At 38.8% G+C, this 17,866-nt stretch overlaps 2 protein-coding genes and 1 pseudogene across 2 annotated transcripts; 1 reads left to right on the top strand and 2 right to left on the bottom strand.

Moving 5' to 3' along the window:
- Positions 1-201: 201 nt before the first annotated feature.
- LOC119042080 (olfactory receptor 51S1) lies at positions 202-1,173 on the top strand. The gene has a single exon (XM_037135629.2). It carries the CDS (start codon positions 202-204, stop codon positions 1,171-1,173), a length of 972 nt encoding a protein of 323 aa, XP_036991524.2.
- An 8,307-nt stretch (positions 1,174-9,480) lies between these two features.
- Positions 9,481-10,413, bottom strand: LOC128628330 (olfactory receptor 51A7-like; annotated as a pseudogene).
- A 6,168-nt stretch (positions 10,414-16,581) lies between these two features.
- LOC119042136 (olfactory receptor 51F2) lies at positions 16,582-17,535 on the bottom strand. Its single transcript, XM_037135738.2, has one exon. The coding sequence runs from the start codon at positions 17,530-17,532 to the stop codon at positions 16,582-16,584; it is 951 nt and encodes a 316-aa protein (XP_036991633.2). The 5' UTR covers positions 17,533-17,535.
- Between the last annotated feature and the right edge of the window lie 331 nt (positions 17,536-17,866).

Here is a 17,866-nt window from a genome sequence, read left to right as displayed (position 1 = left end):
AAACCTCCAAGGCAAGTGATGACTATGGCTTAGATATTAGAATATGTATGTGGGACAAGAAAATGTATATGTGTGTAGAGGTGGGACAGAGTAAGAAAAGGGCAGGCTCTTTTAGAAAGCATCATGCAAATATGTCATAAGATTAAGTAAATTTTTCTGATCAGTTTTCAGGTTCCGGAATTTAAAGTGGGATCCTGAACTATGTCAACATTCCTCACCAAGGCACCCCGCAATAGCAGTACTTCAATGACCTCAACCTTCCTGCTGGTGGGCATGCCAGGCCTATCAACGGTACCCTCCTGGTGGACAATAGCCCTCATCACTGTTTACCTTCTTTCTGTTCTGGGAAATAGTACTATTCTCTGGATCATTGCTGTGGAGCCCACCTTGCACCACCCAATGTACTTCTTCCTCTTCATGCTTAGTGTGTCTGACGTTGGTGTGGCCACAGCCCTGATGCCCACCCTGCTGAGTCTTGCCCTTGCTAATGCTCATGAGGTCCCTGCCTCAGCCTGCCTCCTGCAGATGTTCTTTGTCCATGTCTTTTCTGTCATGGAGTCCTCTGTCTTGCTCACCATGGCCTTAGATAGGGCACTGGCCATCTACCGCCCTCTCCACTACCCAACACTTCTCACCAATGATGTCATTAGAAAGATTGGTCTTGCCATTGTTTTTCGATGCCTGGGTCTCCATCTGCCCCTGCCATTTCTTTTGGCCTACATGCCCTACTGCCACCCACAGGTCCTGACCCACTCTTATTGCTTGCACCCAGATATGGCCCGACTGGCTTGCCCAGGAGCATGGGGTGCAGTCTACAGCCTCTTTGTGGTCCTATCAGCCATGGGATTGGACCCATTGTTTATTTTCTTCTCCTATGGCCTAATTGGCAGGGTATTGCAAGGTTTGGGATCCAATGAGAATCGCTGGAAGGCTGGCCAAACCTGTGCTGCCCACCTCTGTGCTGTGCTCCTCTTCTATGTTCCCATGATCCTCCTGGCACTCATTGACCGTCTTAGGGTGCCAGTCCCTCAGCCTGCCCATACTCTTCTCTCCTATGTCCACTTTCTGCTTCCTCCATTGATAAACCCTATTCTCTATAGTGTCAAGATGAAGGAGATTAGAGAGAGAATATTCAAGAGGTTGCAGCCCAGGAAGATAGGTTGCACTCAGTGAGAAGGATGCCCCCCCACATTTGGCGATTCAAGGCTACCTGATACAAAGGTTTCTGTGACTGAGAACTCAGTTCACCATGCATTAAATGGTCTTTCCAGTGCACATGTGCACATGCACATGGATATATATGCCTGTTCCTAGATGTGCACCTGTGTATATTGATGAAAGCTTATGAACATCAGAGAATGGCAGTGGCCTATCCACTGTTACACTACAAATCAACAGCATTGAAAGGGCCAGAATCTAGGTCTTGTCACAACCATCCAAGTATGTCTGTTTTATTAATTTCCACACTACATCAATATCCAAATAACTGATGAAATGGGAGGAGTTAAGCAATTACACAGAAAAGAAAAAGAAAATACAGCCGTTCTACTCAACTGCATGGGGACCTACAACTAGTGTTGGGCCTTTATAAAAAGTAGAGGTTCTACCTTATCCATAATCATTGGATGAAGAAGGAGGACACAAGTAAATATCTCATTTAGGCTCTTCATCCCAAGAGATACACTTTATAGCTCTGATCAAACCAGGAAAAAAGAAGAAGTAAACATTTTTTCACCCTTTACTTAGTTCAGAATGTTAATATAGCCTTGGCTGGGTGGCTTAGTTGGTTAGAGAGTCATCCCCTACACCAAAAGGTTGTGGGTTTGATATCCACTCAAGGCACATACCCAGGTTGCAGGTTCAATCACTGGTCAGGGTACATACAGGAGGCAACTGATCAGTGTTTCTCATATCAATGTACATATCTCTCTCTCTCTCTCTCTGTCTCTCGTTTTCCTTGCTCTCTAAAATCAGTAAACATATCCCTTACATTAATCAGTAAACATTGATTAAAACAATGTTAGTATAGTTTTTGAATGTATATGCATATTTATAATTAAAATTTCAAATAATTTAGAAAAATACAAAAAGTAAAACTTACTTTAAAGTATGTCACCCAAAATGTAATAATTACCTTTTTAGTGAACACTAATAAAAGTTTATTTTATTTTATTTTTTTTATTGTTCAGTTACAGTTGTCCTGCCTTTTGGCCCATTGCTCTCCCCTGCCCCATCCCCCCACTTTGTTCCCACAGTCAATCCCCACCCCATTGTCCATGCCCAGGAATCCTCTATTTATATTCCTTGACTTGCCTCTTCCCCTTCTTTTCTCCTGTTATCCCCTTACCCCTTTCCCACTGGTCACTGTCAGTTTGTTCTTTATTTCCATGTCTCTGGTTCTATTTTGCTAATTTGTTTGTTTTGTCGATTAGGTTCCACTTATAGGTGAGATCATATGGTATTTGTCTTTTGCCACCTGGCTTATTTCACTTAGCACAATAAAAGTTTTTATATAAATGGACTCTTACACATAATAGATAAAATTCTTGGTCTTAATTCCTAGCAGTAGTATTATATATCCACTCCCACATCATGGGGTCATAGTGGGCAGATTGTACTCATTTTCATACTCACTTGGAGCTTGGAAACATGACTTGCTCTGGTGAACATAGTCCATATGACTTGTTTTGGTCAGTAGGACATTAATGGATATGTTAAGAGCAGAGGCCCAAGAGGGACTGGTCCCACTGGGTGGTCCTAGAATGAGCTACATGGGGTAAACCAATAGCCTGAAGCGAATCCTAGCTAATTGGCTGGAGATCTGAAACAGAACCATCACCTCAAAACAGCCTAGATCAAGAGGACTTCTGTCAACCTGATAGTCAGCAAGCATTATGATAAATTCTGTAGCTGTAAGCAACTAAAATTGGTGGTTCTATGCAGCGAAAACAAACATTGTAATTACAGTTTTATTCCATAAATATGGTTAATTTCCTAATGATCTTTTCTTTATGTTCTTACAATTATTGATACACATATTAGGGGCTTGCTTTGTTTTTAGCATAAAAGTTGAATAACATTCTGCATGCTTTTCTGTATCTTGTTTTTCTTATGGTAGAAATCCCTCAAAGTGAATAAGCATGGATTCATTCAAAGACTACCCAATGTCCATGACATGGATGGACTGCAATGTACTCAGCTGTTTCCTAGTGATGAGTATTGGAGTTGTCTTCAGCATTATGCCACTCTAAATGCTGTAATAGACATGCTGATGCGGCTGTCCATGTTTACTTGTGGTTCTGTTCCTATTAGACTGATCTCTGTGTCATCACTGCTGGTTTCAAAGGGTTGTACATTTTTTATTTCATATGTAGTGGTAGATTCCTTTCCCCGAAGGCTATATTGATTTATATTTCTACTCTTTGTAGGAGTGTGCTTTTTTTCCTTGCATATCTGCCAAAATTTACTATTACTACTATTCTTAAATTTTTATCAATTTTATAATTATCACATTTACCTTCATGTTGAATTCTCACAATAGTAAGAATGAATGTCCTTCAGGTGTCTATTGATTTTTTTGTCACCTCTAGGAAGAGCTTCTTCAAATAATCTTCATCCATTTTTCTATTGTATTGTTTATGTTTTAAATACATCTTTGCAAGAGATGCTAGTTTTATGCCCTTACCAATATACTGCTTGTCTTCGGCCTTTTTTAGGCAATTAAATTGCAAATAAATACAGTTTTACATAATCACTCCCACTTTTATTCTCCTTTATAATTTTGTTGTTTTATATGTTGCTTTAAAAGTGTATCTTTGACTCCTATGCTTTACATGGTCTCTTATATTTTTTTCTAAAATTGTAATAGTTTTAATTTTAAGATTTTTTGTATCAGAAGTCCAAATTTATATTTATCAAAGTCAATGTGTACTAGTGGTAAAATAATCTACTAAATGCATTCTCTTTTTCTCACTGAAATAAAATACTATGCCTGAATGTCATCTTTTAAAATAATATTATATATAAAATATATGTTTGTGTGTGTTGCTTTACAGATCTTTTAATGACTTTGGTATATATGTGTCATATACACAGTCACATCTACTGATCTATTCGAGTAGCTTCATAGTGTGATTTTGTCAGTATGTGATATAGTTGCCCCCTTCTCACAAAACAAACAAGAGCTTTGGAATTCTAAGAGAAACTACATTGTTTTTATAGACTAAATATAAGAGAATTAACATCTGATAACAAGTTTTTACATCTAATAATATATAGTAATGTTTCACTTAGTAACATCTTTTGTACATTTTTAAATAAAATTATGTTTTAATTAAATTGATGTCCATGTAGTTTTCAAGTGTATGATTTTGTTACTATTATAACTAAAATATTTCCCCATTTCTATTTCTACATATATATTGCTAGAGAAAATTTTTATTGATATATTCTTTATCAATTATCATATGCATTATAGTAGGTTTGTTTCTTACTTTTGGATTTTATTTTTATACAGCACATTTAAGTAAAACTACATGATTAGTAACTTTTCTCCAATATTAGTGTACATTATTTAGATTTATTTTATTGAATTCACTAGATCTCCAACCCATTAAAAAATTAAGAGTAAAAGTGAACATTCAGATCTTGTTTCTCACTTTAATAGAAATGCAATCAGTGTTTCACATGTTAGAACAATGGTTGGCTCCTAGATCTTTGGGTAAATTTTATAACATTGAAATAGGTAATTTATGTTTTATTTTAATTTTTAAATAAGTGTACCTAGTGAATCCTGCCAAATGTTTTTCAGCATCCACTGACATAATTATAATTGATGTTTCAATTATAATTATATATTGAAACATCATTGTTCTCTTGTGTTTATAAAAGAACTCATAGTAAATTAAAAGTAGCAAATTGAATTCAGTTAGTCACAAAACAAGAACACACAATATGTAAGTATGCATTCCAGGAATGTAGAAATAATTACCTCCTTATAATCATGTTTCTCTGCAAGGCATATTATATATTCTCGTATTAAACTAATTAAGTAAGTTAGTCTCTGTGTTTCACAGATGAGATTACTGGCATGAGAATTTAAGAACACCTCAAGTCTATAAAATTAGAGCTGTAATCTTTATTTTAAGATCTGCCTTAATCCCAAACAAAAAAATTGTGGAACAAAGAAACAGCCTGGTCTTAAGGTGATGTTTCCAATCGGTGGTAAGGTCTCTGAGGAAGCCCACTTTCCCACAGTCTACCCTTTCCTTCTGCCTGATGTGCCCACCTCCAGCTTCCCATTATTTACTCACAGTAGAATGATGTGGACAGAGTTTGGAGTCCCTCAGGCCAGGATTTGAATTCTCAGTCTACCACTTCCTGTGGTTTTTGGCATAAATTGTTTCTATATTTGTAAAACAGGTATAATGAGGATTATATGAATCAAGTTCCTATATCACAGCATCGATTTGGAATTAAAAATAAAATTAAAATAACTGTATTTAAAGTTTATGTGCATATTAAATTTGAATTAAAACTTCACAGTAGGAAGATTTTTTTAAACTTCTATCACTTCATTTTATGGACAGAAAACTGAAAGTTGGAACCTGATAAGCATTTTGAATGGACCTTTGTAAATCAGTAGTAGTTGCACTAAACCTGGCACTGCTGGCTGCGTCTGTACTTTTATCACTTCACTAAGTATGGGGAGCAAAGTACTCTCTTTCACCAAACACATCCACACCCATCCTGTCAAAGCCTCTGTATTTGATGGCTGCTATTACCACTGCTGGCCCAGCAAGTGAGACTGTTCTCTCTTTCTCTCTCACTGCAATTGCTCCACATCCACTTGACTGATAGATTTGAGGAAAAACATTCTTTGTCCTCTAACGGCACACAATGGGTACAAGTATTAGCAAAAATATTTCCAATTGTAAATAAAGTGCAACAAAGTGTAATAAAGCTGGACGTTGAATGAAATTACAGACCATAAATATTCTGCAAAACCCATTTCTCCAGTTGGTCATATTGCTAAAGAAAACCCTCCAGATGTGTGTGTCTGTGTGTGAGAGAGAAAGACAGAGATAAATAGATAGATGATAGATAGATAGATAGATAAGAGATTTAAATATTCCTAATGGGAATCATAAATTCAAGCACCTAGAAGAGCCAGGTGATAACAGAAATGACTGGTAGTACACACTCAGACAGAGTTGTGGGGACTTACGGAGCTAGCTACTTCTCAGTGGGTTCCGAGTGAGTGTAGACATAGTATTGCCATATCTTCCCACCTTTAAGATAATTCACAAATTTATATTTTACATGAAATTATCTAATCACTATTTTATCCAGACATTCCTGTCTGAAGACTGGATATTTGGATTTTGTACCCTTTATTTTTTCAACTAACATTAACTCATCAATGAAGAAGAAGGAAGTTTTCTTACATTTCAAAGTATATATGAAATATAATACACAATACAAAGGAAGTAAAATTTTCAAAGCCACACAGACAAGACATGGCAGAGCTGAGACCAGAAGACTTGTTTCCTGACTGGGTTCCTAGCTGGTCTCATCTTGCTTCCTCCCCTGCAAGAAAAGCTAAGTTAGTACAGCAGATAGTTTAAAGGGCATGTAATCCTTGATTTACTCTATTTCTATGGGTTTAAGTCCTCATAGTTTACTGTGTAGCAATAATCCTGGATGTTGATCTAAATAAGGATGGCATAGTTCTAGTGACTTTCTCGTTAGGAAGTTCATGGAATACATTAGTCAGGCTCTGCTGAAGTGCCAGGAAGTGACAGGTGGGACCATGAGATTTCAAGTATTAAAGTTGTTTGACTGTCTGCTTGACCACAGAGGTGTAGATTCTGTGTTGTGACTTGACAGTTATCACCTAAAAGAATTATAGGCTACCCTAAATTCAGAGGGAAGAATTCCTGTCTCTCACAAAGCCCCTAAAGTTCCCTATCAATGTGAACTTCTTGGCAAGAGGTACAGAAAATGGGGAGTGGAGCCTAGGTAATGACTTCCCTGACTCATCCCTGTCCCCCCACCCCAGTGGAACCAGAGGAACTTTCATGATATGCTGAATGTCCTTTGGTACTGTTACCAAATAAAAGGGGGGTTCATCTGCCTGCCACCAAAAAAAAGTCAAACTTGTGAGACAGTTGCTGGTAATAAAGGAAAGAGATTTTATTCTGATGCTGCGCAATCTAGGAAAATGATGGACTCTTGTCTCAAAATCCATTTCCTTAGCAAGACCAAAACAAAAGGCAGTGTTCAGAGTTGGACAGTGTCCAGTGACAAATATAAATGGGAACCGCAGGTGGCTTTGGAGCTACAAGCAGCTGCTAAATAGTCATTCCTGTATATATTTTTAATAATTTTATTTAGTTCCATCAGTAAATGAATGGATCAAAAATTTACACAACGGAATTCTATGCAGCAGAGAGAAAGGAAGAGCTCCTACCCTTTGTCTCGTTCCTGTATATTAACTTGCTGCCAGCTGCTGCTTGTTTCCGGCTTTCTCCTGGAGGCCATGGGCCACAGGGCTGCTAGGACCACAAGGTCCCAGGCTCCCAGGAGAGAATTTGTGAAGGCCCCTGAATATGCATCACCAGGTAGGCCAGAAAGGGAGAGAGCCTGCCTCCTGGAGGCCATTGGCCACATGCTAAGGCCACGTGGCCCATGGAGAGAACGGGCTGAGTACACCATGACAGTCCAAGTCACAAGAGCTACTAGCAAGGGAGAAAGCATTTCTTTGTTCCCCTGGGACTGTATTAGTTTGTGTGTGGAATGAACCAGGTCCTTTCTCAAAATGACCAATCAACTTCCCCAATTTTTGCATGCTTCATGTGGGTCCACCTCCCAACCAATCCCTTCTTTCCCCAGGCTAGACTGACAGGCCTCTATAGTCTTAGCACAGCCCTCTCCCACTATTTTGACTTCTGTGGCACTGGTGCCTGCCTGCTGACCCTGATCCCACCCCCAATCTAATACCAGAGCAGCAGGATGGAAAGGCTTTTCTGTGCTCAGTATAAAAAACTTCCCCATCATCATCTTGGTCAGTGGGGGAGCCTCTCCTGACTCCGCCCTGCCGCGGAGCTGCCTGGCTTCCCTGCCCTAGGGTATCAGGCTGCCTTGCAGCAGCTCTGCCATCTCTGGTGAAAGCTCCACCGCAGCTAAGCCCAACCAGCACTCCCACTGCTGGTAGGCAGCGCCTTGCTGCTTGCAGTGTCCCCCACGGTTCCTGCCACCTCTGGACCAGGAAGTCATGCAACCAAGATACTGGGCAGCCCGATGGTCCTCTGCAGTGATCTGCTGAGCCTCAGCCTCTGAAACAGCTGGATCCGCACTCCACCAGCAGGGGGCCCCCTCCTCCCTGCAGCTTGACCCAGTCTGCTGAGTGTCAGGCACCTGGCTCACTAGGAAGGGGCAGGCTGAGGGCAGGCTTATTCACGGGTAATAGCACAATAATTCAGTTTCTCTTTTCACAGAAACTTCCAGAATTAGTATTTGTTCTCTAATATTTAGCACACTGTTATGCCAGCCATTTCATCAGATGTTGTACCCCATTTTTTAGACTATTCTTTTAGCTTAATTGATATACATCTACTATGCACAAATCATGGACAAGTAACTTTATTTTGAAGAGACTTTTAATGTAGAATAATGCACAGTCCTTTCCTTGCAGAAGTTCACAATGTTGTCAGTGAGAAAGACATATGTGTGATGTTGGAAATGTCTGTGGGTCTCCATCCTCTGTGCCCCAAAATACTGCCAAATGCCAATGTCCACCTATGATTCCCCCCCAAATTGGCTTCAGCAGAAGACACACTCTCTAGGTTCTCCCTTCATATTGCCCCAGGAGCACATTTTTTAAACATTAATGTACACACCACTTCTCTGCGACCTTGCTAAAATATAGCTTCTCACTGAATAGGCTTGCATGGATGAGCTTCTATAATTCTAAATCCCTTCCAGGTGATGTTGCTAGTAATCAATGTACCACACCTTGAGTACCAAGAAAGAACACATACTTAGACAAACTTAGATGCACTGTAAAAAGTTTAGTGTAAATTACAATGAGGAATCTAATAAGGAGAGGCAAATAAAAAGATGCTAAATGATTGCAGACTCGCATCTCTCCATGTCAGTTCAGGGCCACTCTTCCTAGCTCCTTCTTATAAGCTTTGGATCCTCACTCTTTCCTCTTATACCTAAGGATAGATGCCACCAACCCCCCAAACAGCAACAGTGTTCCCACCTACTTTATGGAATGCAGACCTCTTCTTCCTTAAAAGCAGAAAAGCTGTGGTGTATTAGATTCCTGATGGGATTGAGTGATGAATTAACTAATTAATTAATGCAACCTTAAAGACTATGAAGTCAATGTAAACATCTTCAATTTGGAGGATATGTTGTCCTGCTCCTAAGACAATTTGCTGGAAAGAAAATAAAACTTCAACTGTTGCCCCATCATTTAGATTTCAGACCCAGTTTTTCCAAGACCTTCACTCTAATCTGCTGAGTTCTTACACAGTACAATGAGACTCATCAAGGGTAGTACCAGCAAGAATGCATCAGCTATATGAATCATAGCCAAAAGTGACTTATACTTGGCAAAACAATGCATGATAACCAAGGTGATGATGGGCACGTAGAAGATGAGCACAGCACAGATGTGAGACACACAGTTGTTAAGACCTTTAAGGCACTGCCCATGGGATGCAATACTCAAAACAGTCTTCAGGATAAACACACAGGAAACAGCAGTGAACACACTGTCTGACATCATGCAGAGTGTGACAAACAGACTGTAGTAGAAATTAACCTATTGTCAGAGCAGGCCAGTTCCATGATGTCTTGGTGGAGGTAGTAGGAGGGTGATAACAGGTGTCTATTACAGTGCTTGAGTCTCTTTAAAATGAAAGGAAGAGAAAAAACTAGGAGAATGCTTTTAGTAGCAAATGCCAGCCCAATATGCAAAACTCTGGTAAGGATAGAGCTATATCTCAGAGGGCTGTGAATGGCTACAAAGCGATGAAAGGACATGATCAGGAGCACCAAAGACTTCATGTCTGTGAATCCATGGATGAAAAACTCCTGGGCAAAGCAGGCATCCACAGAAATCCCTATGGCATTAAACAAGAAGAGTCTCAGCATGGTGGGAAGTGAGGAGAAAAACAGGCCCAGGTCAGACAGGGCCAGCATGGAGAGGAAATAGAACATTGGCTCATGCAGGGAATGCTCTGTCCAGATGACAAATAGGATGGTGCAGTTGCCCAGGGCAGCCAGCAGGTAGATGAGGCAGATAGGAATGGAGGTCCAAATGTGTACATGCTCAAGCCCTGGGATCCCAATCAATAGGAATGTGGAGATTTCAACTTCTGAGGTATTGAGGGGAAACATTATAAATAGGTTTCCTGTTTATATACTCCTGGTAGATACCAGCATCAATAACAAACAGAAATTCTCTTAGGTGCATTTATTAATTACAACTAAGTACAGTTGTCAATTAAATTAAATACTGCTCACCCTTAGGTGTCAGGAAATAATGGAACATAAGTTTTTCTATATAAAGAAAAATAAGGTGTAAATTTATATAAGCTTTTGTGATATTCATTTTAAAACTCTATACAACTTAAATCTAATTTTATTCCCTGAATACTTCTAAACAACTCTACAACTTGGAAGTAACAATGTGCTTTAATAACCTTTTAATAAAACCACCACTGTTTGAAATTTATTCATCAAGTGAACTGACTTGGAATACATCGCAACATGGAAAAGTTCTACCATTATTGATGTGGTCAATGATCGTGCACATATACAAACCACAGAGGCTACAGCAGCAGGAGTGAAAAGAAGCCTAAATCTGATATTATTTCTTGTATCATTGTTCACGGTGCATGTGTGTGAAAATATAAAATTGATCTACCACAAAGGTTGGCAAACTAACATGCACAGCTAAATTCAGCCCATGGCCTGTTTTTGGACAACCTATGAGGTTTAAAAAATATTTTTAAAAGATTGTATTTTAAAGAAGAAAAAGGAGAAGGAGAAGAGAAATGAGAAGTGGGAAAAGAATAAGCATGAGCATATGTGGCAGAGAGACAGCTCATGGCTAAAAAATCTAAAATATTTGATTTCTGGCCATTTACAGAAAAGGTGTGTTGACTCCTGGAGTAGAAAATTGTGCATACAAATGCACATACACACACACAATTAGGGTAGAATGAGTAGGGTGGAATGGAGTATAAGTAAAAAAGAATTTCAAATTTAAAAGTAATGTTTTAATTTTTCATTAACAAGAAATAATACTACATAAAACAAATATACATATGTTTAAATTTATTCATCAGAATCATGAAAATAGGTGTTACTCTCTGTACTTTTCTATAGTCTTTTAATTCTTTCCCCTCCTAATTGTCTTACACAGCATCACTCCCAGAACATAAACCCCAAAACTCAGAGATTTCCAGCACCAAGTACCACTTGCCAGAACTTGACAGTAGCCTGGGGCAGGGCATAGGTGAGTGAGGCACTTCAGGGAGCAGAGGAGGAAGGACTTCTCTGACACCAATTGTCATGACATAGGCCAGCGATTTTCAACCTGTGGGCCACAAGAATTTTTAAAACATGCAATACCTGACTATTTAATCAGGAGCCCTTAGATTGTCAAATTTAAAAAGTGACAACAGCTAACACAACAATAGCCATCTAGTGTAAATGTACCAAAATTATATCTATTTTTGTTAGATCAGGAAAAAATACAATATATATATATATTTTTTGGTGTGCAGTAGAATTTTAGTAATTAGTTTCTACATGCCATGAGATGAAAAAGGTTAAAAGGTTTAGTGATGAGCTGACCTAAGTGATGAGTCACCAGCTGGAAGACCACAGCACATGGTGAAGAGGCACAGGCCAGGCACAAGCATTTGTCCTTTCACAGGGAATTTATGAGCATTTCTTGGCAGAGGTAGAGAAAGGAAAGGCTACATCCAAATAGAAGAAACTACGTGGTGAAGGGTGAAAGTAGAAAGCAGTGAAGTACCTGAGAAGAGTTATTAGCTTTCTCTTTGTGGCCTGAATTTTAAAGGACCTTTACATCATGTTGATTCAGGGTAGAGGCTATGAAACAGGTTTAGTGGTATGTATGGTGCAGCATAGGAAGAAGGGAAGTGGTGAGGCTGGATGAGGAGAACATACTTTCTAGTCACCACACTAAGTGTCCATTTTGCCTCATCCTTTCCAAAGTGGTTAATGTTTTCCTGATCTGCAGCACACATCCCAGTTGTCATCTGTAGGTGCTTAAAGACTCACACCGTTTCCCTGCAATTGCTACTGGTCCTGCTCAGAATGGCCACAGCCCTTGCCCCTCTCCCCCTGTTCATATATCCCTTTCCCATTGCTCTTGGCTTCTCTGTCTGCCTGTTAGATTGGTAACCAGTTCAGGTTCTCTCATGTATTTAGACTTATTCCTGCTCACACTCTTGGTGTTGGGTCACTGACACCTCAGGTAATACTCCTTTTAACAGCTCTAGACCAGAAAACCTCAATCACACAGCTCACAGTGTGCCTTGGTCAGGTGAGCGGGATTCAGGGAGAGGGAGAAAAATTATAACACAACATCCATTCTTGTTCAGTGAGTTCCTTCAAAATGGGTCATTTCTAAGATTCCAGGTCTGAGGTCTTTCTTGGTGAGCTTCCACATAACTCAAATAACTAAAGAAATGACTTAATATTGGGGGTTTTTGTTTTTGCTATGCTCATCATGCAAACACAAAGATGTACCCCAGCCTACATATGAACCCTAATCTTTTTCAACTGTCAACCCTGTCTCAAAATGTACCTTGTCCCCTTAGACTGTACAACCCATGAAGAATTTTTATCTCCAGCCCTCTGAAAGGCATAGGGTTGGTCTCTAAAAATTACAGCATTTTCATTGGGAAACATAAAATCCTCTTAAATGTATTCGCTTGAGCCTCTAGGACACCTACCAGGTCCCTGGCTGTCTTACTTTGGAGCCAGATGGAAGAGTTTCAGATGATTCAGGCTCTGCAACTTCTCTGTCTCAACACCCTGTTTGGAATCCATATTCTTATTTATATTCTCATAGTCTCTAGGTTCATCCTCCCAAGAATTAACAGAATTTATATTCTTATAGTCGTCTAGGTACATCCTTCCAAGAATCAACAGACACCTTGTACCCTGGGAACCATAATTTCTCTTGTTTCATCGCTGTCGATGAGTGGTTCTGCCATGGAAATGCAGAGAACAGGTTCTGACTCAGTCATAGAACTTAACTCTCATGATCCGGTTCCCACACCAAGTAGAGGCTTTGGGGAGAGCCAGTCTCCAACACTGGTAAGGCAGCCTATATCCATCTGTGGCTCAAATTAAGTGGCTGCCATGGTAGACACAATCTAAGACTATCACAGACGTTATGGAGAATTTTGCCCATGGATATGTTCTGTTTGGTCATCACAATGTCCAATTCGATTATTAATGTAAATGGATTTAAGTCACAAGCTCTCAAATTTATGATAAACTCCTTCTTCACATTAATTGACCACCAAAGGCATTTTATCTCACAAAAGAGAAAGAAAAGCCTGGGTTCATAAGCATTGATGGTATTTCAGACCTTCAAGTCCAGAATAGAATATTAATTTTTACTCAGCCTCCAATTTTAAGTATTGGAAATAAATAAGAGCTATAATTCTGGTGGCATGTTGCAGGAGCACATATTATTTTCAGAAAGAGAAGAAAAAATAAGATCCAGCAAAACATTTTAGGCCTGAAACAAAGTAAGAACAGAGAAGTGAATCAATGTTGATAAGCCAACAGTAATGCCTCTGTCTTCAGGTTAGCACAGGAGGGGATGTGCCTGAGGTCAGAGCTATCACAAACAATTAGGTCAGGCAGAAATTGGAGAAAAGAGACCCAAATACATTTTAATTTGATCTTTCATGCTGAAAATATAGGATATAATTTTTCACTGATAAGAGGCAACCAGACATACCACTATACTGGTTTTTTTTTTTGGTTAAAGTAAGAAATTATAGAGGTGAGATGATTAATGGAATTCTAGATAACAATTATCTCAACTTTTAATGTTCATCTAACAGCAACAGTAACTAATTTTGAGTATCTCATGTGGTATTTAGTATTTACACTGGATATAATTTTGCACATAATAAAGAACAAAATGACTTTATCTATATAACATCTACAGTTGAATTACATAGATGTATATTTCATTTTATTTTATTTTGACAGTTTTTTACTGAATTTATTGGGGTGACATTGCTTCACAAAACCATACAGGTTTCAAAGTGTACGACTCAACAAAACATCTTCTGTATGCATACTGCATTGTGGACCCGTTGCCCCAGTCAAAGTCTCTCCCTCCCCATCCCCCCAACTTTGCCCACCACTGCCTACCCCCTCTTTTCCTCTGAGTATCACCACACTGTTGTCTTTGTCTATGGAAGAGATGTGTGTGTATATGTGTGTGTGCACGTATGTATGTATATAAAATACATATGTTTATGTATAAATCATGTGCATGTGTTTATATATAAATCATGTACACATATATTTATATATAAATTATATATGAACATAAATATATGTGTGTGTGCTTTATATGTATATGGTTTTTTTGCTTAGTTTCTTCACCTTCTTCCATCTGGCCCCGTACCCCACTTCACTCTGACAGCTGTTAGTCTGTTCCATGTATCCATGCCACTGTTTCTATTTTGTTCAACTGTTTATTTTATTAATTAGATTCCACGTATGACTGAGATTATATAGCATTTATCTTTCTCTGTCTGACTTATTTCACTGAGCATAATAATCTCCAGGTCCATCTATGCTGTCACAAAAGGTAAGATTATCTTTTTTCTTTTCTTCTTTTTTTTTAGCCAAATAATACCCTATTGTGTAAATGTAGCACAGCTACTTTATCCATTCATTTACTGATGGGCACTAGGCCTGTTTCCAGATCTTAACATCTGTGAATAATGCTGCAATGAACATAGGAGTGCATATATCCTTTCAAATTGGTGTTTTGGGTTTCTTCAGATATATTCCCAGAAGTGGAATGACTGGGTCATAAAGCAGTTCTATTGTTAATTTTTTTAAGTTATTTATTTATCTTTAGAGGGGAAGGGAAGGAGAGAGGGAGAGAAATATCAATGTATGGTTGCCTCTAGTGCATCCCCTGCAGGGAACTGGCCTGCAGGGAACCTGCCTGCAACCCAGGCATGTGCCCTGACTGGGAATCGAACCGCGATCCTCTGGTTCACAGGCCCATGCTCAATTCACTGAGCTACACTATTTTTAATTTTTAGAGGAAAGGCTATATTGTTTTCCACAGTGCCTGCACCAATCTGCATTCCCACCAACAGTGCAGTAGGGTTCTATCTTCTCCACATCCTCTCCAGCACTTGTCATTTGTTGACTTATTGATGGTAGCCCTTCTGACAGGATTGAGGTGATATCTCCTTGTAGTTGTAATTTGCATCTCTCAAATGAATAGTGACATTAGTATTTTTTCATGCATCTATTGGCCATCTGTATGTCCTCTTTGGAGACATGTCTGTGGAGGCCATTTGTCCATTTTTTAAATTGGATTGTTTGTCTTTCTGGTGTTGAGTTGCGTAAGTTCTTTATATTTTTTTTTAAATTAACCCATTATCAGATGTATCATTGGCAAATATGTTCACCCACTCAGTGGGTTCCCTTTTCATTTTGTCAATGATCTCTTTTACTGTGCAAAACCTTTTTTAGTTTGATGTAGCCCAATTTGTTTCTTTTTTCCCTTTGTTTCCTTTGCCAGAGAAGATATATCTATAAAAATATTGCTATGAGAAACATCTGAAATTTTACTGCCCATTATTTCTTCTATGATTTTTATGGTTTTATGGCTTATATTTAAGTCTCCAATCTATTTTGTGTTTATTCTAGTGTATGGTGTAAGGAGGTGGTTTAGTTTCATTTTATTTGGATGTATCCATCCAATTTTCCCAACACCATTTATTGAAGAGACTGCTTTTACTCCATTGTATGTTCTTGCCTCTGATGTCAAATATTAATTGACCATAAACACATGGGTTTATTGATGTGTATTTTCAGGTTCACTCTATGGTGTGGATATTTTGAAAGCATGCAGAGAACCAAGAGTTTTAAGGAACAAATCCAATTAATTAAAGTGCTTTTTATATATCATTCAGGAAAGCATGACTGGCTTATACATAAAATTTCAAACATTAAATCTGGACTTTTTACAATTCTATGCAGAACCTGAATTTAATATGCTATGGGATCATACTACTTAAAATATGAAATTGTTTATACACATTATCTTACTCTATCTTGAAAACAACAAAAATAACAATTCATGTTTTATTAATATGTATTTAGTGGAAGAAAATCAAGCAAATGTACAAACAATAAATTGCAGAGTTTGGAATATTGGAGGCATATCTAGGTATTTTGGAGACAATTGCTGTAATCTATCAAAGCACTCGTTCATAAAGGGTTTTATCTCTACTCTGAATTAACTAACAATTAGATTTGAAGCTGTTTCTGAATTAAGACCTTGACAATAACCTTTCGAATCTTCTGAGTTTTCACACTGTAGATGACAGGGTTGAGCACAGGTGGGATGAGCAGGAAGACATTGGCCATGATGGTGTGGACAAATGGGGGTGCTGAATGGCCATAGCGATGAATAAGAGACAAGCTGATGAGAGGGATGTAGAAGATGGCAACAGCACTGATGTGGGATATGCAGGTGTTGAAGGTTTTCTGCCGCCCCTCTAAGGAAGCAATGTTGAGGACAGATCGGATGATCAGGACATAGGAGAGTAAGATGCAAGGGCAGTCAATTCCTGTCGTGGAAAAGAGTGCAAACAGGCCAAGGATGCTGTTGATTCTGTTGTCTGTGCATGAGAGCTGAATGAGATCAACATGGTAGCAGTAAGAATGTGAAAGGACCATGGAACTGCAGAAGGACAGCTTCTTAACAAAAAGCACAACAGGCAACATGACAGCAACATTCCTTATCAACATGCTCATCCCAATCTGGACAATCCTGGCATTGGTAAGAATAGTTTGGTATCTTAGTGGGTCACAGATGGCCACAAAACGATCAAAGGCCATGGCCAGCAGAACCCCAGACTCCATGAAAGTAAACGAATGGAGAAAGAACATCTGGGCAATGCAGGCATTTAAGTTGATCTCTCGAGCTTCAAACCAGAAGACACCAAGGGTAGTGGAAAGTGTGCAGAGGGACAAGCTCAGGTCTGTGGCTGACAGCATAGAGAGGAAATAATACATGGGCTCATGGAGGCTCTTCTCACGGAGGACCACAAACAGGATCATGCTGTTCCCAGACAGGGCAATGACATACAGGAGACAAAAAGGGATGGAGATCCAGTTCTGGGCTGCTCTCAAGCCTGGGATGCCCGTCAAGAGGAAAGTCAAAGGCTGAGTATTGGTATTGTTTAGAGCCAACATAATAAGGGACTGAGAAGACAGGGGTGTTTGAATAATTGAACAATGCACATAATGAATATATAGATTATCACTTAGAACATCTTTGTGGCACTCTGAGACTCACTGAATTACCATTACTGATAGTAAGCTTCCTTCCTAGGCTCTCAGTATTTGTTTGAGATGAAAGAATAATCTGAATTATACCACATGAAAGTTTCATAAGTCTATAACTCTCTTTTGTGGAAACAAACATCACAATAAAATTATACCTGACTATAAAAGTTCCCAGTAGATTGAATAAATAATATGATGAGAAATCTGATTTCCAGTATTTTTTAAATAAACTTAATCTTAT

The sequence above is a fragment of the Artibeus jamaicensis genome, unplaced genomic scaffold, assembly GCF_021234435.1.
Source record: "Artibeus jamaicensis isolate MK-2021 breed Jamaican fruit bat unplaced genomic scaffold, CSHL_Jam_final contig_69, whole genome shotgun sequence".
Taxonomy (NCBI): Eukaryota; Metazoa; Chordata; class Mammalia; order Chiroptera; family Phyllostomidae; genus Artibeus; species Artibeus jamaicensis.
The sequence above is the reverse complement of the archived record's forward strand: the minus strand, read 5'-3'. Positions and strand labels throughout refer to the sequence as shown.

Coding starts and splice junctions, on each gene's coding strand:
- LOC119042136 (XM_037135738.2), bottom strand. CDS start 17,532: ATGTTGGCTCTAAACAATACCAATACTCAGCCTTTGACTTTCCTCTTG.
- LOC119042080 (XM_037135629.2), top strand. CDS start 202: ATGTCAACATTCCTCACCAAGGCACCCCGCAATAGCAGTACTTCAATG.